Source organism: Penicillium bovifimosum (assembly GCF_028826915.1).
Source record: "Penicillium bovifimosum strain IBT 22155 chromosome Unknown utg000002l_segment0_segment0, whole genome shotgun sequence".
NCBI lineage: Eukaryota > Fungi > Ascomycota > Eurotiomycetes > Eurotiales > Aspergillaceae > Penicillium > Penicillium bovifimosum.
Window position 1 is genome coordinate 4,835,460 of NW_026622711.1, and position 25,804 is coordinate 4,861,263.

At 49.9% G+C, this 25,804-nt stretch overlaps 9 protein-coding genes across 9 annotated transcripts; 3 read left to right on the forward strand and 6 right to left on the reverse strand.

The window, feature by feature from the left end:
• Positions 1-1,943: 1,943 nt before the first annotated feature.
• On the reverse strand, positions 1,944-4,860 carry pldA (uncharacterized protein; the record flags this gene model as incomplete). Its single annotated transcript, XM_056663774.1, has 8 exons — positions 1,944-1,958; positions 2,025-2,573; positions 2,631-3,091; positions 3,151-3,411; positions 3,459-4,080; positions 4,131-4,283; positions 4,343-4,743; positions 4,800-4,860. The coding sequence occupies 8 exons, from the start codon at positions 4,858-4,860 to the stop codon at positions 1,944-1,946; spliced, it is 2,523 nt and encodes an 840-aa protein (XP_056525887.1).
• A 1,526-nt stretch (positions 4,861-6,386) lies between these two features.
• N7515_003031 (RFX family transcription factor) lies at positions 6,387-9,167 on the forward strand (the record flags this gene model as incomplete). The annotated part of the gene is made up of 4 exons (XM_056663775.1): positions 6,387-6,405; positions 6,477-7,182; positions 7,242-7,559; positions 7,613-9,167. The coding sequence occupies 4 exons, from the start codon at positions 6,387-6,389 to the stop codon at positions 9,165-9,167; spliced, it is 2,598 nt and encodes an 865-aa protein (XP_056525888.1).
• Positions 9,168-9,628: 461 nt separating this feature from the next.
• N7515_003032 (uncharacterized protein) lies at positions 9,629-11,494 on the reverse strand (the record flags this gene model as incomplete). Its single annotated transcript, XM_056663776.1, has 2 exons — positions 9,629-11,006; positions 11,067-11,494. The coding sequence occupies 2 exons, from the start codon at positions 11,492-11,494 to the stop codon at positions 9,629-9,631; spliced, it is 1,806 nt and encodes a 601-aa protein (XP_056525889.1).
• A 644-nt stretch (positions 11,495-12,138) lies between these two features.
• On the reverse strand, positions 12,139-14,113 carry N7515_003033 (uncharacterized protein; the record flags this gene model as incomplete). Its single annotated transcript, XM_056663777.1, has 5 exons — positions 12,139-12,482; positions 12,538-13,247; positions 13,322-13,361; positions 13,419-13,697; positions 13,762-14,113. The coding sequence occupies 5 exons, from the start codon at positions 14,111-14,113 to the stop codon at positions 12,139-12,141; spliced, it is 1,725 nt and encodes a 574-aa protein (XP_056525890.1).
• A 352-nt stretch (positions 14,114-14,465) lies between these two features.
• On the forward strand, positions 14,466-16,471 carry N7515_003034 (acyl-CoA carboxylase subunit beta; the record flags this gene model as incomplete). Its single annotated transcript, XM_056663778.1, has 8 exons — positions 14,466-14,649; positions 14,705-14,831; positions 14,886-14,953; positions 15,004-15,074; positions 15,126-15,436; positions 15,499-15,749; positions 15,811-15,904; positions 15,955-16,471. The coding sequence occupies 8 exons, from the start codon at positions 14,466-14,468 to the stop codon at positions 16,469-16,471; spliced, it is 1,623 nt and encodes a 540-aa protein (XP_056525891.1).
• Positions 16,472-17,123: 652 nt separating this feature from the next.
• N7515_003035 (acetyl/propionyl/methylcrotonyl-CoA carboxylase subunit alpha) lies at positions 17,124-19,577 on the forward strand (the record flags this gene model as incomplete). Its single annotated transcript, XM_056663779.1, has 2 exons — positions 17,124-17,317; positions 17,375-19,577. The coding sequence occupies 2 exons, from the start codon at positions 17,124-17,126 to the stop codon at positions 19,575-19,577; spliced, it is 2,397 nt and encodes a 798-aa protein (XP_056525892.1).
• Positions 19,578-19,803: 226 nt separating this feature from the next.
• On the reverse strand, positions 19,804-21,244 carry N7515_003036 (acyl-CoA dehydrogenase family protein; the record flags this gene model as incomplete). Its single annotated transcript, XM_056663780.1, has 3 exons — positions 19,804-20,279; positions 20,330-20,656; positions 20,701-21,244. The coding sequence occupies 3 exons, from the start codon at positions 21,242-21,244 to the stop codon at positions 19,804-19,806; spliced, it is 1,347 nt and encodes a 448-aa protein (XP_056525893.1).
• Positions 21,245-22,007: 763 nt separating this feature from the next.
• N7515_003037 (uncharacterized protein) lies at positions 22,008-23,167 on the reverse strand (the record flags this gene model as incomplete). Its single annotated transcript, XM_056663781.1, has 3 exons — positions 22,008-22,080; positions 22,138-22,998; positions 23,073-23,167. The coding sequence occupies 3 exons, from the start codon at positions 23,165-23,167 to the stop codon at positions 22,008-22,010; spliced, it is 1,029 nt and encodes a 342-aa protein (XP_056525894.1).
• Positions 23,168-23,341: 174 nt separating this feature from the next.
• N7515_003038 (transcriptional regulator family TF) lies at positions 23,342-25,696 on the reverse strand (the record flags this gene model as incomplete). Its single annotated transcript, XM_056663782.1, has 7 exons — positions 23,342-23,677; positions 23,735-24,648; positions 24,701-25,035; positions 25,138-25,221; positions 25,260-25,357; positions 25,431-25,581; positions 25,647-25,696. The coding sequence occupies 7 exons, from the start codon at positions 25,694-25,696 to the stop codon at positions 23,342-23,344; spliced, it is 1,968 nt and encodes a 655-aa protein (XP_056525895.1).
• Positions 25,697-25,804: the final 108 nt, after the last annotated feature.

Sequence of the window (25,804 nt, forward strand, 5' to 3'; positions counted from 1 at the left end):
TTGCTGCGTATTTCGGTTCTTTAGTTGTCGACTGGTTGCATCTGGGATTCCTCTCACCGTGATCTGTTCAAGCAGTATATAATGGCTGAGTTGTCCTGGCTTGAAAGTCGCATCTCTCAGACATCGACTCTCGAATACCTTGCCTCATTGACATTCATCTTGCATTTCTATCTTCTACCTCTTCTCTCTTTCCAATCTCCCCAATCCAAGTACTTGGATATCTTCTCCGTGTCTTGTGGATCGACGCTTCCAGTCCCTCGGGTCCTTGATATGTACGTGAACGAACCCTCGGGTTTCCATGTTGAACTAAGTACTAAACTGAAACAGCAATCCAACTCCATCAAATCACTATGGCCAACCAGTGTTCCGGTCACGTCTTTGCCATTGTCCAGGCTACCAATGGCAACATCCTGACCTGGCGTTGCTCCGACTGCAACTCGGGTCCCTTCGTGGCCATTTGGCGCTGCAAGATCTGTGGCCACTGTCGTTGCAATTCGTGCCACAACACTAAGAGCTAGATGAGCCCTGGTGAGTGATTTTTCCTGATGATTTGGAATTGTTTTCTCCTTGCGAACATGCTAACTCCCCCTCCAGAGTACTGCATTGGTCCCCCGACATTTACAGGAGGGATCTGCTCCTCTGCATAATACCAGTGCAAGGGTAATTCCCACGGCCCCAGCCCCTTGGAGTCGGATCTCGTTTTCCGTCCCTCTTCGTTGCCCTCGATTGGCGATTTTGCAATTCTGATGCATTTTGGTGTGTCCCAAAAGTCCCAAAAGTTTTTGACTGCATCTCGTGCTCGCATTCGGAGGAGTTATACTTAGACCTGTTCTTCTTCTTTTTCTTGTTCGATCGGGTTCTAGGTTCTTTTGGCTTATCTTTTTTCTCTTCTTCTGGACCAATGGTCTTGTATTCTACACTTGGTTTTGCTAGGAAATTGTGATACTATGGTTATTCATTGGTTTCTTCCGCTACTGTGTGCCGTCCTATGCATGCAACTGTTTGTACTCCATACTCGGCCGAACGTGGCCCTTCGACATTGGGATCCCTACGATGACCCAAATCCACTTGTCCTATGTAGATCTTAATTGGCCTTATTTCAACACCTGAAATTGTGTCGTCTCTACATAGAGATATGGGCCGATCGAAGCTGGTGACAATAACCAATCGCCATACGAACCCCATAATTTTAGAGCCCGATGTGGAAAGCCAATTCAGAGTTTCGGTCAGAGATCCGGTCGTCACATTTTCGAGACCCTTCTATGACCAAATTATGCAATAAAAGTACCGAGGTGCTAACCTGTGGGCATCTGCGGAGGACTTCGGGAGGATTTAAAGGATCGATTGCCAAGAGACCGATTTTCTCCACATTCATCTGGCCTTTGAGGAATATTTTTCCGGTGGATGGGAAGACTGCAAGTGGCTGCAAGGTTCAATTGGAAAATGAGATGTATCAGATCTCTTTTACCAAGTTCAAAGGCACAGTACATGTAGTCCATCGCTGGGACTAAGAGAACTTAAAAATGCCACTTAAATCGACTAGCTCGAGACTAAATAACTAGAACAACACTAAAGCAAGGCTAGACCATCCTTGGAAGACTAAACCACGGCTAAGGGTTAGAGGTTTCCAAGGCCTTGGGACAACTCTATTGTTTCCCCACTACGCAAGGACCTTTGTCTCTAGGGCAAAAGTACTGTCTGGAGTTTGGGGTTGTTTAGAAGGGCCTGGAAGATGCCGTCGATTTATTTGATAGTAGACTGCGTACCCCGTGTAGCTCTTCTGATTACACTCGAAAGTTGATTAGACTATCTGGTATTCTGTACTAGGGTATCCAATATTGATTCTGAATGACAGTCGGATTATGTGCTTGTTGACCAAAGTGGAAATAATCACCCCACCGCGGTATGTGCAGATCTCCTTCCTTCGAAGTCCAGATCTCGACTCAAGTGTAAATACTCTGTCCAAACCAGTTAGCAATCCCTTCGAAAATAAGCCTAGGTCATTGGATACAATCCAAACTCACCTCCGTAATCTGATTAACAGCCAATCCAGGCTCCGCCATCTCAGCGTCGCACAAGAATTGCAACGGCAGCCAGACAAGGTGGCCCTTGATGAGATCGAGCTTCTCACGCACTTCCTTGACAGGCACATACGGATCGAACAAATGACCTTCCCGGTGTGTGCCCCGCGGCCGGAATTTGTCATAGTCTTCAAAGGTCTTGATGTTATCGTCGGGGTCCGCCCGAAACAGGGTGCGATACGTCTCCGTATTCTGAGTCGCCTGTGATGTCCATGTGTTCCAGACTTCATCGCTCAGTGGATCCGTCACAAACTCATTCTCCGCTCCGAGTTCGATCTCATTAAGGCACTCATCGGGCGGTCGCGCGTTCGGGTGGTCCGTGGCGTCGTATTGTTGCGCCGGCAGGAGACCTAGGTGTTCGCGCCACAATTGGCGCCGTAGCGTCGCCGCTAATTTGGACGCTCGGTACGGTTGCCCGTTCATTCGACTGTCGATGAGCTCTTGATCTTCCAAGACGATCGCTAGTTCGCTGTCGTGCGAGCCGAGTTGGGACTATCCGGTGTCAGATACAGAACAGAATGGGGAATGGAGTGCGCCCGCTTTACTTACCCGATCGTTGATGTTGGCACTGCCGCAGATGATGGTGCGATCGTCGACGATGCACACCTTGCCGTGCACGTACAGCTCCTCCTGGACGAAATTGTCCTTCTCGGCTTCTGGGTCGCCTTCCCAGTTCTCGTCAGATACCTTGCCTCCATTCAACATAGTACATTGCGAAACCGTATCCTTGCTGTGGAATCCGTCTTCGGCCTTTCTTTGCTCGACCTTCTCTTGGAAGTTTTGGAGCTTGCGCAGAGTTTCTTCCTTCTGGCTTTGATCGGCATCGTAGTTCTTCTCGTTGGCATCACCCTCTTTGCCCACCGCCGGGTGCACACTTTCGCTCATGATTGACTCGGCGATACCGCGCTGGATATCATGGTATGTAACACCAGCTTGCTTCTCGAGCTCCTCAAGAGCAGGCGTTTTGTTAATTCGATCATAAGCACGCAGTGCAAATACGAAGATGTGTTCTGAACAAGCGTGTCAGACATGCATTCGAAACCAGGATTAGAATCCAGGACAAACCTACCTCTAGGATCAATGCCTTCCTTTTCAATTTGCCCATAGATCGAGTGCTCCCCGCGACAAATCGATTTGTACTGATAGTCCATGATCGCTCGAGTACCCAACGCAGCATTATCGCGCAAATCGCCAGCAAATCCAGGAATCGCAGGGATAACGATGATGACGCGGAACTTGCGCCCCTCTTTGCCTGCACGTACACAGGCGTCAACAATTGCTCGACCGATTTGATTGAAAACCGGAGCTTGCTGGTCGCCGGTGGCAGTGACTGGGAAGGTTAGCGAATTCTTACACGTTGGAACCGGAGAGACATACTGAAGAATTGGTTCTCGATGTACACAAAATGCTCGGCATTGCGAATGGTCTCGCAGTATGCGTTCTGGATACTGTGCTCGTTTAGGATACCGCTGCTCCAGTCGTCACTGCTTCGCACAATCTGAGCGCGCACAGTACCTATATTGCCGCGAGACTTGGTGGACAGGGGGGTTAGCGGGTGCTGGATGTACTCGCCGCAAGGGTACTTGGGTCGCTGCACGGCAATGATATCTTCTTGATCGCCCGTGCGGCCCTCCATCAACAGCCAATCTACATCATGACTGCGCTTATACTTATCACGCTTGATGAAGTTCCAGCGCAACACGAAGTGTTCAGCAATGTCATAGGCGCAGTCTCCCTGGAGCCCCATGGCCACATCGTGCCAGGGCATGCGGCCGTAGTCAGCCTTGCTGACCTCGTTGCTCTGCCAGTCGTCTACGCTCTGGAAGTCCATGATTCGGTTGTTGTTGAAGTCCTGTCCCGGGAAGATATCGTCTCGCAGACCTGCGGGGTGAACATCAGCCAGTGGGTGCTGGTTTGCGTCCCACCGTCCAAAGCAAAGATCAATGCCGCCGATGAAGGCCACATTGTAATCGATTACAATGAATTTCTCGTGGTGTGCCTGTTGACTGTCAGTTCTTGGTTCTAGCCTAATGGAAGTTCTGTACATACCCAGTAGAGAGTCATATCGGCTGCGTTCTCAAAGACATTGTGGTCGGGGTGGCGCAACACGCGGATGTTGCCGTGGCCAGGAGTTCCTTCGGGGCAGAGGTTGCGCAAGGCATATTTAGTGTGCGCAGAGTTACAAGTCAGAGCTTGGTTCACCTGCAGACGAATTATTAATAAAGCGCTTTCTGATACCGACGATATATGGCCATTCTGACCTCTTTGTAGACAATGATATAGATTTTTACGCCTGCTTCTGCGCGACGCTTCAAGACATGGTCCAATCGCCATTCCTGATTATCCACTGGAGGGCGGCGCAAGAAGAGTTCTGGGGAGAGCCACCAATCGGCAATATAGATGGTCTCGGTGGCTTTCTCTAGAGCCTCTGAGACTGCCCACATGTAATCCTTGCCATCCACATACCACTTGACGCGATTGCCATCGTGAACAGGGGCAAAAGATTTGAACCGGTGTGAATCTGCGATCTCGGAGCGTTTGCGGTCTGTCTCTTGTTCGTGTCGCTCATCATGGCGATGGTTCGGGTTGAGGATGTTAAAAAACTTGCCAACCTTGTGCTTTAGATGTGTGGCGTCGGCTTTGACATTGTGGATATGGGTGTCTTTCCAAAAGGATGTCAATTCCCGTGTCCCAGCGGGGTGAATTGTCTCTACTGACCTTTTAATGACTCCTCTAGGTGGTCGACTCCATGTTCGAACTTTTCCTTGAATTTCTGCATGTTTCAGGGGCTTTGGGGAAGAACTGGAGAACAGGGGGAAATCAGAAGAGAGGGAAAATCTGGAGATAATTCCTAAACTAGTGACATCACAGCCCTACTGCCTTACACGGATCTCGCGTGAAACGCCGTGCTTTGTGATTTGTCTTTGGGGTGCCAAGGAGTTCTAAAATTAAATTGTTGATCAGCATAAGCCAATTAGAGGCCAACCTATGCTGGGGTTTGTGCCTGTTCCAGAGTTCTGCCGTGTGGGACCCCCTCTTTCCATGGTTCCAGTCAGACGATATCGGACATTTATCATTGTTCAGGCATGGGACGTGAACTTTTTGATCAGTAACCTCGGAATACTGCGTACATCGCAATATCAGGCTGCCCAGGCAATTAAGTAATATCATTGACATAGGGTTACCTATGTCCGTAGGTAGCATCATGGAAGTTCCGTTCCATATAGTCGGGCTGTTTGCTGGTGAGGATATACCTTGGTCAGTACATGGGGAAGATAGTAGGTATGGCCAATTGGGTGTTTTCAGCTGGACTTTCGTACCTAGAGCTTAATCTTATTACCTATTGAATGAGATAATGTGACCTACTACCTAGTTAGTTAACAGAAAAACAATAGTTAACTAACTATTTAGTTAACGTTAACTTCCATAGTTAGAGATGTACGGAGTACACACATACAACCACGTGTGACGTGATGGAGTCGGAACAATTTCGGGCCGTAGAATGATGTAATTGGACGATCCGCCCAGGCAGTTTCAACCTCAGGTTTCCCTGGAACCTTGGAAGGTGTACGGACTACGGAGTACACTTCTTTGTCTTTGGGGTATGTATCCAATTGATTTGTTTTTACTGAGTACAACATGCATATGGTGATTGGTGAGGTATTATGCTATTCTTCACAATTTAATATCCCGGGTCCCATCCTACATCTGCCCAGGTGCACATGTGACATACCTACACAGTAGTTACGGAGTCAGTACGGAGTACTCCGTAGTCTTTGTTGACATAGGTCACGTGGGGCAAACCGGCCCTCCCAAGTCCAAGTTCAGAATTTCCAAAACACTATGCTCTCGTTGTTAAATGACTTATGGACCATCGATCTGTGATAGAATAGCTGCTGCAATTACACCAGACTTTACATATAGCCAGGTCACCACTCTGTACATATCAACATAGTGTTCACATTGCTTAAGACCCTTGTTTTGTTTGGTAGGAATGCTGACCGCCGCACGTGACTACCTGGGAAAAACAACGTTGTCAGAGGAACGGCCCTTTTCTGTTTATCATCTTCGACTCACACAACGCGGCTAGCCTGACATAGCCCCTGCTGGCTCGCGACAAGTGGATTTCGGTTGATGATTTTGGATTGCTATAGATTGTATGTTTTGTTGTCAGGTGTATTTGCCAAATTTTGTGAATTTGAATGATCGTGGAAACATCGTGCGAAAGAACCACGCAGGACTGGCCATCGCTGTGGTTACCGGCTCCTCCACTTACTAACCTGCACAGAACACTTGGAACGGAACATGATGCCCCCAGAACTCGGTAAGTACAATACGAAATCCAAAACGAATCTGTTGTTACTCCTTTGGTGGCCATCCTGACGTGCGTTCTAGCCCGTGCTCATTCACAGGGCAGTGTCGTCTCCCAAACAACACAGATCGCCCCTCACAGCCGGCCAGGTACTGCGGACCCAGTGCGAGCACGCTCTGAGGCTGTGTCAAGGGCTAGCCGTCGTCCTCGATCCCGAGGCTCGACAGCAAGCATTCACTCGAGCACCACCCAACAAACTCAGGACCAACACCTCGACGGATTCCCCCAATTTATGACCTCGCAAGTGGGAAATGGTCAACACATGTTCAACAACCCGGAGGATATGCTGATGCGCTTCGGAAACCAGTTGTCACATCATTCCAATGCTGGGTCTTTGGATCAATCGATGCAGGACACCCACTCTGTGATACACCGACCAGAAGACTTCCCAAACCACCCGATGCAAGGTCACGCAATGTCCCATCACTCGATACAGCCAGATCTTCCGAATGGCCTGCCCAACGTTTCTGTTCCACAATACCAGCCGATATACGACAGTGGCGTGGAAAACCACATTCCGGACCATCTCGTTGAGGAACAAGAGATATCGGAACCGGGCGGAAAAAAGAAAAGAGGAGCCAGTTCCACTGTCGCAAACGACAACGAGTTGCGGAAGCTCCTTCGCCAGTACGAGGGATGGAGTCTCAAGCAAATGGCAGCTGAAGTGATGAAGAATGAGGGTGGTGGGGGCAAGGCCGAAAAAGTGAAGCAGGTCTTCGCAATGATTTGGTAAGAAATCTGACCGCGAGCGCTGAGTGCCTATATCGTGATTCTAACCATCTGCAAAGGTTGAGAGAGAATTGCCGCAAGAGCAGTGGCTCAGTGCGTCGTGACCGGGTTTATTGCTGCTACGCAGAGAACTGTGGAACGGAACGAGTTTCAGTCCTGAACCCTGCGTCCTTTGGAAAGCTTGTTCGCATCATCTTCCCCAATGTACAGACCCGACGTCTCGGAGTCCGCGGCGAGTCAAAGTATCACTATGTGGATCTGTCGGTGATTGAGGAAAAACAACAGAAGCTTGCGCCACTCAACCCGCAGGTTCCCCAACATCAAAATGGTGCCGCTTCTATGCCCCCACGATCCGCCAGTGGCATGCGCTCGAGAAGGTAAGATTCAGCTCACTCATCTCCCAACTTACTCTTACTGACGAAAGCCTCAGTGCCAGCGTACATCAACCGACTGCCGACACTGCCGTCTTCCCTTCTCCTACAACTTCTTTCGCCCCTCGATTCCCGAACAACCCATCTCCTGCAGACTGCAACTGTCAGGGCCACACCCAATCCGGCCCAGATGCAACGATCACCCGTGAGAACGTGGCCCAGCAGGCTGGGAAGATGATCCACCAAATGCTTCAGTTCCCGATGGATGAGAACACGCAGGTTGATAATGAGACCCTTCAACTTCCTGATCTGCGTAGCTATCTACCAGTAAACACGGACTCGAAAGTTGCAGCGGCTCTGGCTGCCTTATATCGATCCCACTGCATCTCGGTCATTGACAGCTTCCGATACTGCAAGGAAAGGAACCTCATGAAATACTTTTCCGCGTTCCATGGAACTCTCACTGTTCCTGTTCAAAAGCTCTTGACCCATCCTAACCTCGCTCCATGGATCAAGGAGTGTGATTGGATGATGTATCAGAAGATGATTGCGTTCGTGGCGCCCCTGACAACCCAGGTAGTCCCCAAGCCAGTCCTGGACGCTTTCAACTCCATCTCACAACGCCTTTGTGGGCACATCGCTGAAACCTTCAAGACTCAACCAACGCATGTTTCCCTAGCACGCCTGATTCCCGCCCACATATTCTGCAACCTTCTCAAGCATATGCTTGATGTGAACCAGGCAGCTAACGCTGCCGCTGCTTGGCTTTGCCATCCCGATAACCGAAACCAGATGTGGACTGACTTTAAAACGATGGTCAATCCCAGTGATATGATGACCAAGGCCAATATTCCCACGTGTGCTGAGCTAGCAACGGAGCAGATCCTCAAGCATGACATTCGTGCCTTGTTGACTCCTTTGTCCGATGCAGACCCCTCCACAAGCTTGCCCTTCTACACTAGACCTGACACGCCTGAGTCTATTGCGGCTCATAAGTTCCCCGTCGAATGCGCTCCGGGAGACGAGTACAACTTCCCCGACAAATGGGTCCAGTTCATTCTCAATATTCCCGCCGCCTTTTCCAACCACCGTACCCAGTGTGTCATTGAGAAGGTTGATGCTCTGTGGGACAATGTGCTCCACCGTCTCACCCTAGCTGGAGCACCTAGCTTCAGTGCGTGGTGGATGACCAAGGTTTTCTTCCACGAGATGATGATATGGCAAGCTGAGAAGGGCGGGTTTATGCGCAATACTCCTGGATCTCTGCAAAGCGCAACGTTCGGTCCGGAATCTCTCGGGAATTTTCAGATGAGACCGGCTTCCGCCACTGAGGCATCCCCTTTTGACGTATCAAACGATGCCCGAGTCAAGACCGACCCCAGTCCCGTGGCTCACAATACTCAGCAGGCCCAGCCCCGAACTCAACAGCCGGAGTTCAAACATCCTCCGAACGAAAAACGGCTGTCTCTCCAAGACCCGGCCTTCCAAGGGCATAATAATGACGACAGCGCTATCGACCTTGAGGATGACACTATGCTGCTTGCGGTTGGTAAATACGGGGACATGATGGTCTCTGACCCCGCGGACGCGGAGGGTGATGTGGTCGTCATCTAATGCTTGCATTTTTGATTCGTGTTCATGAGTTTGAGTTGGATATCCCTTGTTTCTGGAGGCTTCCGCATTGTATGTGGATGGCGTTCCCACGATTCTCCTTTGTTAATTTCCCCCCTTTTCTCTTTTGTTTGCACGAAGCAATGAGACATGAGCAATGGGACTCTCATCGGGTCTTCCTTGCGACGGCCTTGGTACGCCAGGGGCCTTTTTTTTGGATCAATCCTACAGCATTTAATCGGCGTGGCGGAATTCAGTACTGGCTTGGATCTTGCTTCTCCTCTTCCTGTTTGCTACTTTTGGATCTCCATGTCGAGTCCCTGTGTACATATTAATTTGGAAAGTTGTACGTTTGGTCATTGGCGGCGCTTTACTTTAATGTCCACAAATTCTTTTCACAAGACTTCATTGAGCGTGAAGAGCTCCACTCTATCAAAAATAATTACCTACCAGTTCTGGCGTCCTCATAGCTTGGCCTTTCCTTGTTGTTGAACATAGGCATCCCAATCTACCTTCCTCTTAGCCTGGAATTCCTTCACCCCATGAGCTCCATCGGCATCTGACCGCATCATCTCCTCGAAAATACTCTTTATTCCAGATGCTTGCCTCTCTTCGCCGCCATGAGCCCAAGCGAGTCTCACCAGCTCCTTTGACATCCTCGAAGCATTAGGAGAAGCAGTCTTAAGCTGGATCAGAAGCTCATCTAGACTAATGCGCAGATGTTCTTGGTCGTCAACGATACCAGCAACGACTCCAATCGCCTTCAGCTCATGCGGTGTGACAGCACGAGCTGAGAGCATAGCCTCGCGAGTGAATGCAAGCCCCCATTCACGAATCACATATCTGGAAATCGTTGCCGCGCACAGTCCTAGCTTCACCTCGCTCAGCGTCAGGTTTGCGTTCTGTGTGAACAGTCGAATGTCGCAAGAGAACGCCAATCCCACCCCGCCTCCAAAAGCGGGCCCATTGACTGCTGCAATGGTTACCTTAGGAGATTGGTCGATCACCTCGAAGAGTCTTGTAAGACCGATGAACTGGTTGTCGCTGGTAGATCCGCCCTCGCCAACTGCAGTGCTGCCTTTGCCTAGGTCCATTCCCGTGCAGAAGAACTTGCCGTTAGCGGTGATGATGATACGTGAGGTTGATGGGTCGGTGTTAGCCTCTGATATTACTCGAGTCAGATTGGCGATCATGATGGCCGTGAGAGTGTTCCCGTTCTTTGGTCTGTTTAAGACGATCTTCAGATTTACGCCAGACCGGTAGATCTGCAGCCCGTCCGTTTCCGAGACGAGCTTCCATGTGAGAAGAGAGATGGTTTTCGAATCAGTCTTTTCAGGACTCGTACGCGTGGCAAGTCGCGCTCTGGTTGCTAGTGCCGTTCCAGCTCGGCTGGAGTTGGTCCTTGACAGTTGACTCGATATCCAGGCTCCAGTCTCAACCAGCTTCACAAGATCAACACCTGTCTCGATTCCGGCGTTCTGGAACATGTACACGAGGTCTTCGGATGCGACATTTCCCCTGGCACCTGGTGCAAAGGGACAGCCACCAAGTCCAGCCACGCTACTGTCAAAAACTTGGATTCCACAATTGAAGGCCTCCCAAACATTTGCTACGGCTTGGCCGTAGGTATCATGGAAGTGGCCTGCTAGCTTGCCTGCTGGAATACCGTTGTTCGCGAGATATTGGAACAACTCTCGCACATTGGCAGGAGATCCAACGCCCAACGTGTCCCCGAGACTGACTTCGTAGCAGCCGGCGCTCAAAAGGGCTGTGACGCAGCGAAGTACTGCTGGCAATGGAGTTGGACCGTCATATGGATCTGCGAAAATACAAGAGACATATCTGTTGACTATGTCAGAAAACTACCCGCAGTTGCAAAGGGAATGAACAGGATCGACCCACCCTCTCACAGCGAGTCCGGCATTTGTAGCAGCAATTATCACCTGAGTCGCCCGTTCAATGCCCTGCGCCACCGTACAGTTAATGTTCGCCTTACTGAACCCTTCCGTGGCGCTGATAAAGACAGCAATCTCTCGGACATTATGTTGAATGGCAATTTCGAGCCCTTTGAGATTGGGCACCAACACAGGATGACGAGATTGCGAGTCTTGCAACAGTGTCTTGGCGCTTGGGTCACGAAGAAGGTCGCGACAATCTGCTAATTGAGGAACTGCCCGGGGTGAGACGACAGAAGTCAGTTCCACTGTGCGCAGTCCAGTCTGCTTGAGTCGGCGTATCAACTCCAGCTTGACTGAGGTGGGGATTGCGCCTTTGATGTTTTGAAGTCCATCCCGTGGGCCAACTTCCACGATTCGAACTGCAGGATGCATTATAAAGGGTTGAGATGTGCGCGAGATTTGTCGAGGCTCTCCGAAGTTGTACTGATTTGGTTTCGTCTGGTGTGAAGATTCTCCCTGCAGTAGCCTTAGAGTAGTCTGCCTAAATCGACGTGCCCCGTTGCTGTCGCGCTGCTTAGGTGTCGCGTATTTAATTGTTGGCAAACGTGTCAAGCGGATACCCTTCCAATGAGACATCCTTTCAGGCGAATTTCCGGGGATCTCATCAAGTGAGTATCTTTGACGGTCTCAACCGGACCGGATCTTGCCCAGACATCGAGGGGGAGTTGAGCTGTCCGAGCCTCGGACCGAGACGACCAGGATCGACCGTCTACGCAGGTTGGCGCCTAGTCAATCCCTTTCGGAATCGAACCGAATGAACTATCGTCCGAAGGACCGAAGCCAACCGAGCAAGCAATCGGCCAATCGCTGACAGATCATTAGGGGAATCTATTCTGATCTGCTTGAGGGTGAAAAAAGTTAAGGAGCCTCATTAACAAGGCTGCCACTAGGCAGCAAGGCAGCAAGGCAGCAGCTGACTCAAACCATCCGACATGGACATCCATGATCCATTGATTCCATTCTGCTCAGAACGAAGCTCAGAACGTCTTCCAATGTAACTATTTCCTTCTAAAGTACTACAGCCTGGCCTTGACCGGTGCCATTCCCACCAACCGATTGCCAATATCCCTCATGACATGTTTCTGATGCTTGCCACTGCCAGTCTTGGGGAACTCCTCACCCACGCCAGCATCTCCAAGCCAAAAGATGTGTTTGGGGGCTTTATGCCGACCTAATTTCTCGCTAACAAATTGCATGATTTCTTGCTCTGTAGGTCTTTGACACCCTTCAGATAGCTTCAAGAAACACCCAACAACCTCGCCATATCGCTCGTCTTTTATTCCGACTACGCTGGCTTCAAAGATAGAAGCATGGGTCATCAGCCTTTCCTCAATTTCCCGGGGAAAGATGTTCTCTCCACCTATTTGAATGCGAATGTAAGTAAGCGAAGAGAATACCAGAGGATATTGACATACCTCGAATGATGAGATCCTTGATTCGGCCCGTGATGTGTGCATATCCTTCGGCGTCAATCATGGCTTCATCGCCGGTGTGCATCCACAAAACACCATTTTCGTCTTTTCTCATCACTTCTTTGGTTTTCTCTTCATTCCTCCAGTATCCCTTCTGCAACAGGAAGCCACTGGTGCACAGTTCGCCTCGCTGACCTCGAGGGACAATATTACCTACAGCGTCGATAACTTTGGCGGCTGCATGGGGCAAAACGCGACCTACTGTTGTGGTCCCCTTCTGATCACAATCATCCAATGAAGTGATGAAACTCACTGGACTGGTCTCAGTCATGCCATATGCGATAAGCATCTTTTCCACTCCCATTGTCGTTCGTATCTGGTTCATGAGATCTTGCGAAACCGGCGAGCCAGAAGCGAGTCCCGTACGCAGTCGACGGGGTCTTTGTCCCGTCTTTGCCATGACTTCCAATCCGGCCATATACATGGTTGGAACGCCGAGGAGGACAGTGGCATCCTCCTTGAGGATGGCATCAACGACCTTATCCACATTAAAGTAATCGGACGGGAAGACGATCGAGCTGCCGTGGAAGTATGAGGCGAGGAAACCCATGACAAGTCCGAAGCAATGAAACATGGGCGGCGGGCAACAAACAACGTCTTCGGGAGTGAGTCGCATTGCTCTGCCGACGAATTGGGCATTGTTGATCAGATTGCTGTATCGTCTGTGGTAAGAATCTGATCTGGAGTCGGTGTATAGGCAGAAGGATTAGAAGCATGGAAGACTCACGTATGTGTAAGCATTGCAGCCTTGGGTGAGCCAGTGGTCCCTACAGAGCCAAATCAGTCCCGAACAGTTGCATTCGGTCTCAGTCTGAACTCCTTACCAGAAGTAAATTGCAGGTTCACCACATCCTCAGGAATGACTCGACTTTCCGCTTGTTCCAAGGAGGAATTGTTCTCTGACTCAGACAGGCCATTGGACGTGAATGCGTTATATAATTGAACTTCTATACCGCCATCTTGAAATGTTTCTAGTCCGAGAGAGACAATACGGCGAAGATCAGGGAGGGCCGGATTCGGGTAATGTCGTCCGCGAAGAGCCTCGATATGACCGTGGAGATTTCGAGATCCAATGTTGGTAGCATGGAATATGAGCTTACAGGCTTTTGGACTGTAAGCTATTGACTACCAGAGACCACGGATAATAAGAAATACTCGCTAACTTACAGCTTCTGGAGACTGCATTTTCCAGCTCTGCGGGAGTGTATGTATTGTTCAGCACAACAACAGGGCATCCGATGCGCGCACCACCCAGGAATACTTCAATATATTGATAGCAGTTCCCTGCCATGATACCCACACAGTCGCCATGCTGCAAGCCCATCTTCAACATTGCTTTGGCCATGATCTTGCTTCGATCTGCCAGTTGACTGTATGAGAGGCGGACGGACTGCCATGGGAACACAACAGCAGTGCGATCCCCAGACTGGACAGCCCGGTCATCAATCAAAGCGCCCATTCGTTTCAGCCATAGTTGGGGCTCTTTGGGACCACAGACGAGTGCAAGGTTGAAATCCATGGCAGACCGACGGAAAGGATACTGCGCGGTTGAAGAGGGTTGTAGATTGGAGGTTGAACAATATGGTTTCGAGCAATGTCCACGCTCGTAATTGATCTCAGATGCTTATACATCTTAACAGTAACGGCCAAGACAATATTCCCCGCTATTTCCTGTGAGTAGCTCTTTTGTCCGCACCGTCGCTCCCGGGATTCGGACCGACCAGCCTCCACCCCGGGTAATCTTCAAAACTGGGGCCGATATGATCTTGTGTGGGGGATTTATTCCCTTACACCCTGGAAAAAGAATTTGAGACCTCAACCTGAACTTTTGAAACACCATAATCGAGTCTGAAAGTATTACTTTCTGCACAATGGCGACCGACTCTTCTTTTCCGGTGGTGAATACCAACATCGACCTTCGGGGTGAACAGTTTCAAACAAACAAAGAAAGTTGGAAGCTTGTATTGGACCGCTTTGAGGAAGCCCTTAGGGAGGTTTCTGCAGAAGGAAATAATGTTTCCCTGCGAAGACATCAAAGCCGGGGGCAATTGCTCCGTGAGTCTCTCCAGTTCGCTACCTATACTTGGGCCATGAATAACCACCGAGATAGCAAGGGATCGTGTCGCACTTTTGTTAGACCAAGATTCACCATTCTTGGAACTCGGAGCTTTTACTGGATTTAATAACGAGAACTCCACCCCCTGCGGAAATTTGATTGCAGGAATTGGCAATATTTGGTAGAAAACACTTCTCCTTCTTTCCCACCGGACTTCTGGCTGAACCATATACAGTGGACGAGTATGCCTCCTGATGTCTCATATTCCCACTCAAAGTGGAGGTGCATGGAATGAAATGACCGGTAAGAACCTTGGAAGCCCACATCCAGCGACATGTGCTAAAAACGACCAGTGCTGAAAGTCAACCGCATGATGGAAATCGCATTTGAAAACGATCTTCCACTGGTGTCGTTGGTTCAATCTGTAAGGTTCCCTCAGTCCAATGAAGAAATAGATATAATCTGACTTGAATAGGCTGGTGTTTTCCTTCCTCAACAATTCCGAGTCTTCCACAAAGGAGGCCAATTATTCCGCGACCTGGCTCTTCGCACACGACATGGAAAGCCATCATGTGCCATTGTGTTTGGGTCTTCGACAGCAGGGGGTGCATACCACCCAGCACTGTCGGACTACACTATCTTTGTCGAGAACCAGGCTCAGGCCTTCCTCGGTGGACCTCCACTAGTGAAGATGGCCACCGGCGAAATCATTGGCGCGGAAGAACTGGGCGGTGCCAAAGTTCATGCAGTGACAACAGGGTTGGCGGACCAAATCGCATCTGATGAGTACGGTAGTCTGGGAACTCTCTTTCTCTTCTTGGTTTGATACTGATCGGCGGAGGTGGCAGGTTTGACGCTATCCGCAAAGCACGAGAATGGGTATCCACGCTTCAAGCACGAACTCCTTCAGTGCCTGGATTGATTGAATCTGCGGAACCGAAATATCCTATCGAGGATGTTATTTCAATTGTAAACCCGGATATCCGCAAGCCATTCGACATGAATGAAGTCCTGCTGCGTATCGTGGATGACTCCCGTCTCTCCGTCTTCAAACCGAAATATGGACCAAATATGATCACGGCGTCGGCTCATATCATGGGTAAGACGAATAAAGCTGAAACTGAAAGAGAGCAATGGGATTATTAACTCATATTGTGCAGGTTTTCCCGTGGGAATTGTCGCCAACCAGCTCTCCGTTATCAACCCCAATGAAGCGGCAAAGACCACGCAGTTCATTCGCATGTGCAACCAGCAGTAAGTTCTGGAAAGAGCCTCCTGGGCAAATGGCAAACTGACGAATCCAGAAATACCCCCATCATTTTCCTTCACAATGTGACTGGTTTCATGGTCGGTGCTAAAGCCGAGCATGCCGGCATCATCAAGATGGGTGCCCAACTGGTCTCGGCGGTGAGTTGCTCGACGGTGCCTCACATCTCGATTATACTTGGTGCTTCCTATGGAGCTGGCAACTATGCTATGTGTGGCAGAGCATACAGTCCTCGGTTCTTGTTCTCTTGGCCCACTGGCCGTTGCAGTGTGATGGGACCGGATCAATTGGCGGGCGTCATGGAAAATGTGCAAATAGCCAGTGCCAAGTCCAAAGGACAGACTCTCTCACCGGAGAAGCTCAGAACGCAGGTAAACAGCTTTAGGGAAAGAGCCCAAGCAGATGCAGAGTGTTATTCGACAAGCTCAATGTTGATAGATGATGGAATCATCGATCCGCGAGACACGCGTGATGTGCTGGGGTTATGCTTGGAGGTGGTGTCGCAACAAGCAGTAACGGGGACAAAGACACACAACCTGCTGGCACGCATTTGATGTAGATTGATAGTTGGAATTTGGAGGTATCCGGTGTTCTGTTCGGAGTATACTCTATGAATGTATGGCCGAGAGATAGCTCTGGCAGTTCCCTCCGTAGTAGATCTTCATTGAGTGTCTATGACGACTGTATGCTTTCAGGTATAGTGAGGAGGAGAAGTGAATCAATCGTCTAATAAGACTAACCCAGAAATCTAGCACGAGTCTCTTGAATCCAAATTAGGAAGGTTTTATGCCTTAACATTTGGATTTCTGCCTTAATACTGGTGCCTAATATTAATGCCTGAAGATCGTCTTTCGTGGCCTCCCACCCACTGTTTCTCCTTTTCTCTTGTCCGCTCAGCCAGCGGGGCAATGGAAAGACCAGCCCTGCCGTACCCTGCAGGCCCATCCTGATTCACCTCTCTCTTAGCCATCCTCTTTTCCATCTACTCCATCTTGGTCAAAATGACCGGTCCGACGCGTTCGGGTCCCGGTCTGCCCCAGATCTCCGGACCCCGGACCGACGCGGTGGAGCAACCGGACCAGAGCTCGGGAGCTCCACTGCAGAACTATTCCAAAGGAGTTGGATGACTTGGATATTTCTTATGTTCATGACCTGCATCGCTCTGCATACAGACCCTTGACATACTGTGACATCCAGGCCTACACCATGGCTTTCACCCATCCTTTAAATGATGCTTCAGTTGTGCGCAAGCCACTGTTTGTCGCCGAGCAGCCACTTGGCAAAGATGGCAGGCCAGTAATTCGGAAAGTCCTGGTCGCAAATCGGGGCGAAATTGCTTGCCGCATTATCCAGACGTGCCGCAAATTGAACATTGGATCTGTGGCGGTCTATGTTGACGAGTACGTGGCCAGTTGCCTCAATTTGGAGGATACATTGTGACTAACCGCTATGTCTAGAGATGCCTCTTCTCGTCATGTTCGGGATGCAGATGAAGCCATCAATATTGGAAGCATTGACCGCAGTAGTCGCAACCCGTTCCTTGATATCGACCTGCTGGTAAAAACAGCGGTCACAACCGGGTCCGACGCCGTCCATCCTGGCTACGGGTACCTAAGTGAAAACGCAGACTTTGCTCAGCGCGTTCGTGATGCAGGGCTCATCTTCATTGGGCCTACCCCCAGTGCCATGTCCACACTTGGCGACAAGCGATCATCAAAAGATTACCTGAGTGCTCATGCACCTGATGTTCCGTTGATTCCGGGGTTTTCGGGATCAAGCCAAGATGCTGAGACTTTGAGCAAGATCGCAGGAGAAATCGGTTTCCCAGTCATGCTTAAGGCTTCTGCGGGGGGTGGTGGAAAGGGAATGCGTATTGTCCGCGAAGCCAGTCAACTCAAGGATGAACTGGCGCGCGCTCAATCCGAAGCTCTCAGATCATTTGGATCTGACGATTGTATTTTGGAGAAGTTTATTGAGAGCAGCAAGCACGTGGAGATTCAGATTATGGGAGACTCGCATGGTCATGTCGTCTCTTTTCTGGATCGGGATTGCTCGGTGCAGCGGAGGCACCAGAAGGTCATTGAGGAGACCCCTTGTCCTTTCATCACCGAGGAGACACGCCAACAAATGAGTGCAACAGCAGTGCGAGTAGCAGAACTCATTGGATATGAGAATGCTGGCACAGTCGAGTTTGTTGTCGATATCAAAACAAATCGATTTTACTTCCTTGAAGTCAACGCACGGCTACAGGTTGAGCACCCCATTACCGAAGAAGTTACTGGAGTCGATCTGGTGGCTCTACAGCTCTTTATTGCCGCCGGCGGAGACTTGAAAAACCTCCCTCAGTTGCAGAATATTACCCAAGATGGACATGCCATTGAGTGCCGTCTGTGTGCCGAGAGCCCCGAGAGGGACTTCTTCCCAGAGCACGGCAAAGTCCACCTCTGGTTACCAGCAACTGGTGCCTTAGCCCCTAGCCGAGACATTCGCTATGAAACAGCCATCCAAGCTGGATCGTCAGTCTCTATCTATTTCGACTCAATGATCGCCAAGCTTGTGGTTTGGGCACCAACAAGGTCACTCGCGATTGAGAAGATGGTTAAGGTTCTAGCGCACACTGCTTGTGTTGGCGTTAGGACTAATCAGCTGTTCATGCAATCTTGTTTATTGAACTCAGCATTCCGTGATCCCGCATATACGACCTCGTTTATTCCCTCCCATTTGGACGAGCTTCTCCAGAATCCTTCAGTCAAGAGCATGCCCGACTTCGAGAAGATTGTATCAATTATTCCAAGCTTGGTGATTCGAAAGCTCCCAGATTATGCCACGTCCTTTTCGCGCTCTAAACCTCTCCGCAATGTCCGCTCGCAGTTCCGGAACCAAAGATTTGATCCAGTCAACATCCACTGTGACATTATCACTACAAAGAGTTGGCCTAACCGAGCTGGTCATGGATCAGACCACGGTCCAGAGCAACATACGATGTGCATTTGGAAGGCGAAGAGGGCAGGAGAGCCAAACAGCAACGAGGAAGCATATCTTTTCCCGGTTCCACCTCGGCAATTCTCTCAGGACGAAGAAATCTCAGCCGCCGCTGAGATCTCCGCTCAGTATAATGAAATCAGCCAGGCCCTGAGAACTGGACAAGTGACATCTTCTCTACCGTTTGCAGTCCGGATCGACTCATGGCGCCCCGCGGAAGGAAGTCCCGCTGTACCAGAATCCTGGCTTGCTTCGACCATTGAGATCTCAGTCAATGGGTCAAAGATCATGGCTCACGTAGCCATTCCTTCAACTCGAGCTCATAACTTGGCGGGACAAGTTGATCACGGCCAGCGAATATATTGCCATTTCCCTGTCATTGGCACTCATGTCGAGTTCCATCGCGACACTTTGCTTTCATTCACAGAAAGCAAACGGTCAACTACCAAGGCTAATAAGGGCACAGAGCAGAAAACTGTCTCGGCACCGATGCCGTGCAAAGTTCTCTCGATTTTGAAGAACAACGGAGATGAAGTCAATTCCGGTGACTCCGTGATGGTCATTGAAAGTATGAAGATGGAGGTGAATATCTCTGTAGCGGCTACAGGGAAGTTTCAAACGGAATGGAAGACGGGAGATGCAGTGGAAGAGGGAAAGATTCTTTGTTCAATTGTTTAGAATATCATAGAATCCTACATGATCTGATTTTGACTTGGTGAATTGCGCTGGATGCATGAAATTGTAGTATCTACGCATCTATCGCCTGGGCCCTTTTGGACCTTTTGGAGACAAGCTGTCTTTGGTCATATGCCATCCTTTCAATGCGTGGGATGCATTTCCAAAGGTGAAGTTCCATGAACAGTGAAACAGGTATAAGCCTCCCTGGCTAAGTACATGCTTTGATCTACAGCTTGCTCTTCTTCATACTCTTAATCTCCTGGTTGACAGCCAACTCCGAAAGAATCTCCTCACTCCCACCACCCACCACCATCACTCGCACATCGCGACTGACCTGCTCGATCCTCGCCCCACGGCCGTTCTTTGAGTAGCCAAGTCCACCCATAACCTGCTGTGCCTCCCTGTTGACCTTCTCCAGTGTTTGACCTGCCTGAACCTTCAAGTTGGCAAAGAGACCTCCCATGGAAGCATCAACGCCCTGTTCTTTTGCCGTTTCGGAGATGTAGACCAATTGTTCCATCCACGCATATGTGGCATCAAGACTGCGAGCCATGGCGCTAAACTTGGCCCGAATCACTTGATTCTCGATGAGCTTCTTGCCGAACGTCTCGCGCTTGATGGCATGCTGATAGGCATCTTCAGCACAGACACGCGCCATCCGCAGTGAAGTGCACGCAAGCCAGAGGCGCTCGTGGTTGAAATCTGCGTTCAGAATTAGTTATATGCCACTGTCAATAGATGGGGGCACATACTGTTCATGATCACAGGGAATCCCTTATTTTCCACGCCAAGAAGATTGGCCACAGGCACTTCCACTTCGTCGAATTCAATGTACGTTGAGCCACTCGCATGGACACCGGAGTTGTCAAGTTTCTTGCAAGTCACCCCTGGTGCCTTCAGCGGAATGACCAGAGCCGAGATGCCTTGGGTGCCCTCTCCACCTGTTCTCACGGCCGCGGTGCAGTAATCCGCGAAGATGCCATTGGTGATCCATTTCTTTGCTCCATTGACGATGTAGACGTCCCCCTTTCTCTTCGCTGTGGTGGTCAGTCCAGCCACATCAGACCCAGCTGTATGTCCTGATCAGTGGGAATGTCCTATTCAAATGACCTGGAAAACATACCGTCGGGTTCCGTGACTCCCAGACAGAATCTGATATTTCCCTTCAGCATATCGGGGAGAAATCTTCTCTTCTGTTCCTCATTGCCAAAGTTGATCACTGGCGGTCCACCAATTGAGTTACCGCATCCCAACGCCCAGATGACGCCCAAATATCCGCAACGGGCTATTTCATCGATGACCACTATGTCATGGAATCCGTCCCAGTCTCGTGGATCAATATCACCGGGAAGTCTCTGGCCATCCAGATAGTCTGCAGCGAGCGGGAAAGAGCTCACAGCTGTGTATCCGAGTTCTGCATGGCGCTTGTGAACCTGTTTTACAGAAAAGGCGTTAGCTGGGATTGCTTCTCTTTTCGTTGCCGGTGTGCTCGCCTCTTGTGGGACAAAACCCTGCTTTTCCCACTCTTCACAGAAGGGGGCGATATAGGTATCGACATACTCCCGGGCCTCTTTTTGGAGTCGTCGGTGGGAGTCGTTGTAATATGCACTCAGACTGCGGTTCAGCCAGAGAGGATCGGCGAACGGAATTGTAGAAACGGAAGACATGACTTCAGTTAGAACCTTGGAAGGGCCGGGAGGATTGAAATTTGCTGTCAAGTCTAGAAGATAGTATAAGACACCCAGGGCGATTTCTATATCTTGTTCTGAACCCCGGACCGGGTGGAGTGAATCATGCCCGGACATACAATACTGTGGATCCGAATGTTCAGATCCCCAACCAATGAGACATTGAGTATTCCAGAATCAAGCCCAACTGTGGGGGTTTTAGTACAAAAGCGGTATAATGTGGATCGATGTGCACCGAAGGTGGCCCTGATCCTGGGGCCGGACCGCGACAGTCCAACCCCGGACCGAACTGAGCATCGTCGGACTAAGACATCGTAAGTAGAGAACAACATTCGACAGTAGGACCGAGGAAGTTGCGAAGATCGTCGTTGATTGGAAATCCTATTATGGTGTGAGTGTGACATCACAAATATTTTCCTATCTGGTTGTCGTGGACATCTCTCACCTCGACTTGCGTCGCATACAGTTACAACATAGCTGTAATAGATTGGCTACACCGCCTAAGTGCCTGGAATGGGCGAGGAAGTTGGATGAGACCAGTTTGTGACTCTTACGTCGATCCAAATTCATGGCGTAAAGGCATTCAATGTCCTTTATCAGTGTTGGTACGATCAAAACAGCAGATCCCAAGCAACCAGTAGTTAGGGAATGTGAAGATTACCAACATCAAACCAGGAGTACTATGAAGTTCTTTTCTCTTAAGGCCGTTCTGGCACAGATCTTTGTCTGATCCTACGGTCGTTCACTTCAACGTTGAGGGACGCGGCAGTCGTTTCCCATTTAGCAATATCGCTTTCCTGAGCAAGGATTCGGTTCTACATGATTGGATTAGTCTTCAGACGTCGGGGTATCAGAATACCGATGGGACATACCGTTCTTTCAGTGCCATCATCAATCCCTGAACCAAGAATCCCTTGATGATCTGTGGTGCCAATCCCTTGTATAGTCGCAAAAACCCTTCGTTTTGGACAATATACAGTAGAACCTCGGTAAAGCCCAAGAAAGGCTTGCCCTGGCGACAATCGGGGGGCTTGGATTGCAACATTGTCTTTGCGACAATGAGTGGATGTGTGGTGAAGGTGGCTAACACTTTCGATACAGCACCGAGTACTATTTTCCCCGATGGAATCAGCAGATGCAGACGACAACATGCAAGGAAAGCCAACAACGTACAGAAAGCATCACCAGATCCGATAGCTTTCCCCCGCTTCAGGGTCAATAACCCCCCTCTCAGCCACTGATAGACACCATAGGTAATCATGGGATTGATCACAAGGATCAAGTTGACCTTGAAACCTCTCCAAAGTCCAGTCCAGCCATCCTCACTTTGGCAGATTTCTTTCATTGTCTCCCACATAGACTTCCTCTCGTCACCTGCTTTGCAGGTTTGCTGCCGCGTAGATATCACAGCAATGGGATTTGTGCATAACTGAGCCATCGCCCCACCTACTGCCCCCAGTCCCAGTTCCTTACTGATACTATTTGTGTCGGCGATTCCATATCTTTGAAAGGTGGATTGTTGGATGCTTCGGGCTGCCGTTGACCAATAGAAATAGGCGAAATTCATCGAGGCCGTGCTGAGAATAGAACTACCCAGCCCGCTGTAGAGGCCGGAAATGCCCTCCTCGCGGAGGATGTGACGGATGGCATCGACGGCATTGTCATAATGAGCTTGGGTTTCTGGAGAACCGGTCGTCTCTGGCGGCTTCGGTGGTTGGACTTGAACTTGTAACCTGGTTTTGACACTGGAAATCTTTAGATTCAGAGACTATTCATGCAAGAAGAATGTCAGGGATTATCCTCGTACACATCCAGAGGGTAAACAATTGTGTTGGCCAGAATGGCTGCCGTCGTGCCAGAGGCAACACCCTCCCAGGGTGACGCTTGATGTTGGTGAGCCATGCTGTGTACCAATGGGTTTAATTTCCCCGCAGTTTATCCTTTCGATAAACAGCATGAATCATTCCTTTTGGCTCAGATGAAATGGACGAAGGGAGCTGTCGGGCCGAGCGGACCGAACTCGTGAAGATCAACTGTCCGAGTGTCCGAGGAGCTTAAGAACTCGACAATTTCTGGTTAAATCAGATTACTCGCTCCTGGGCTGCAATTCAAAAACTGTTCAACCCCTTCGAGTTGCATTGGGGGCGTGAGACCGAGAAAATTAGCACTGGGACTGTCGAACGCGGGTCCCATCATTCCAGGCTCGAGAACCCCCCAAGCCGTGGAAGATAAATGGGCGTTAGGCTTGGGTGAGAGTGGCCTTTTGCTGGGATCGGTGCCCATAATAGCATAGTCTATCATTGACCACATAGTCTCCTCCGAGCCAAAATCAAGCTCATCCATCAGGTGGCCTGGGTCGAGAAGATCAGCAAAACTATGTGAGATAGAATGGAATTCTCGCAGCTGAGCGGCCTAAAGATATATGTTTGTTTAGTAGATCATGGACATCAAGAACCGGAGTCAACCTACTATATTCCCTGCATGTACCCATAGGTTTGCTAATCTCTCTAGAGCTTCTATGCTCTGTTGCAGATAGTGTAGACTGTCCGAGTCCCGTGCCTTGCTCCGATCAAAATGTGAAGCCAGCGAATGGATTCCCCCAGCTACAGCGATGCAGTAGGCATAGAAGGAAGACTCTACAAGATATCCATACTCGGTTGCCTCCCGCAGGAGGTCCATCAGCTGTTTTGCATGATCGCACCCATCTTGAAGGGCTCGAGAAGAGAAACTAGCGGGAGCTTTGGCCCCAAACGGTTTCAGCCATCGTCGCACGAGAAATGGATGATTCAGTAGACAGTGGCAGAGGTGGAAAAGGGTATGAGCGAAAATCACATGTCCAATCTCTTGTCGATCAACAGTGCCTTCGGCCTGGACGCTGCCATGGAGGATATCTGACAGCTGCCAGTTCCCACTCTTAGAATATGACTCTAAGAGCAATAACGAGGAGTTGATAGCGGAGAATTCCGATTTCGGATCCCACGGTGGCATCTCGTCCATTTTCCTGTTTTGATGTACGTATCGCGTGCATCGGCCAAATATGGACGCCATCAAAACGACGAGAGCAAACGGACTTGGACTCTCCGTCAACTTTGAATTCCAGTTTAGAAGCTGACCGATAGTGCTTGTTTTGCGCCATTCTCCATTTTGAAAGCTGCGTTCGTCGCATGGCAGTTGAACCTCGCAATCTTCGTCGAGGATGACCAGGGGTCGCGACCGACCGCAGGAGATCAATTTGTCCACTAGGTATATGGACCAAAAGGCCCTGCGATGCTCCTCTTGCTCTGAACAGGACAGCCACTGACTAGGCTCTGACATCAAATGTAAATCTTGCGAGATTCGGGCAGCCAGGCCGATTTTGAGCCATCCTGACCGGACGCGACCGGCTGTGAAATATGTCAGTCGGACAACAAAGAAAGACCTCAAGGGGTATCGTACCTGTATAATCCACCACCGCCAGTAAATTGACCGTCTGCACAACATGGACATTCAAATTATCCTCCACGGTCAAGTGATCTGCGAGAACCGACAGCCATGATTCTCTGGCATACTGCTGCGATGCCTCCTGAGTTCGGCCTGCGTAGAATTCGTGATTGGAAAATCGTACTGCCGATGCTAGCACGGCTAGAATAAGGCATTGTGGCAAAGAACTGCTCTCGAGCTTCTGACGAAACGAAGACTCCAGGAAATAAGAATACGGTTGGTTGTGGACGCGTTCGAAATACGTGTCAATGACGGAGTTGAGAATCGATGAGGGTAGGAGAGAAAGAGAACTGTTCCACAATCACGCAATATCAGCGACCGAGGGGCTTCATATGTGTATGTCTGTAGGGAGAACGGAGGCTGTTTCCTCGAATCAGGGGGAGAAAACATACGCATTTTCTTGGAATGTGGTTGGTGGCAATTGTCGTGCGTGCGCCAATTGGCTTCGAGTGACCGTGAGATGAGGTGTGAGATCCCTGGACGTCCAGATATGCGTCAGTTTGCAATACCATACCCAGTAGATGGAAGGCCGTACTCGTTCTGATGCGCGGATTGCCCACTGAGCTCTGCCAAGCGGGACTCAATTGTGCTAATTCTTTGAAGTAGATCCACCTAAATTGTTGTAGACTCGAAATTTAACATCGACGAGATTGAAAACAGCTTCTGAAATGAGGTCGGAACCCACATTCATATTATTCGCCATGGGGGCCACTGGGACCGGGTTGACCGTTGACTCCGCGACTGTCGACGAATACGGTTCGTAAATACAGGCAAGACGATTGCGACGACAGTGGGAGCAAATGGGACGGTCGCCTGTGCATTTTGTTTTCTTTCGCCTGATGTATTGGAGAAGTCTGGATTTAGCCAAGGTCGGACTGAAGAAGATCAGAGAAATTCTTACCTGCAATTCGCACAAGCCTGTCGAATTCGCTTGATCCCCTGAGAATCCATCTTGTCGAGGGTTTTCAACCGAGAGATTGGAGTGAATGTGAAGAGAAATCTCTCAGAGTCCCGGAGTGCGGGGGAAATGCGGAGGTGGAGTCATGGAGCAACGGAGCT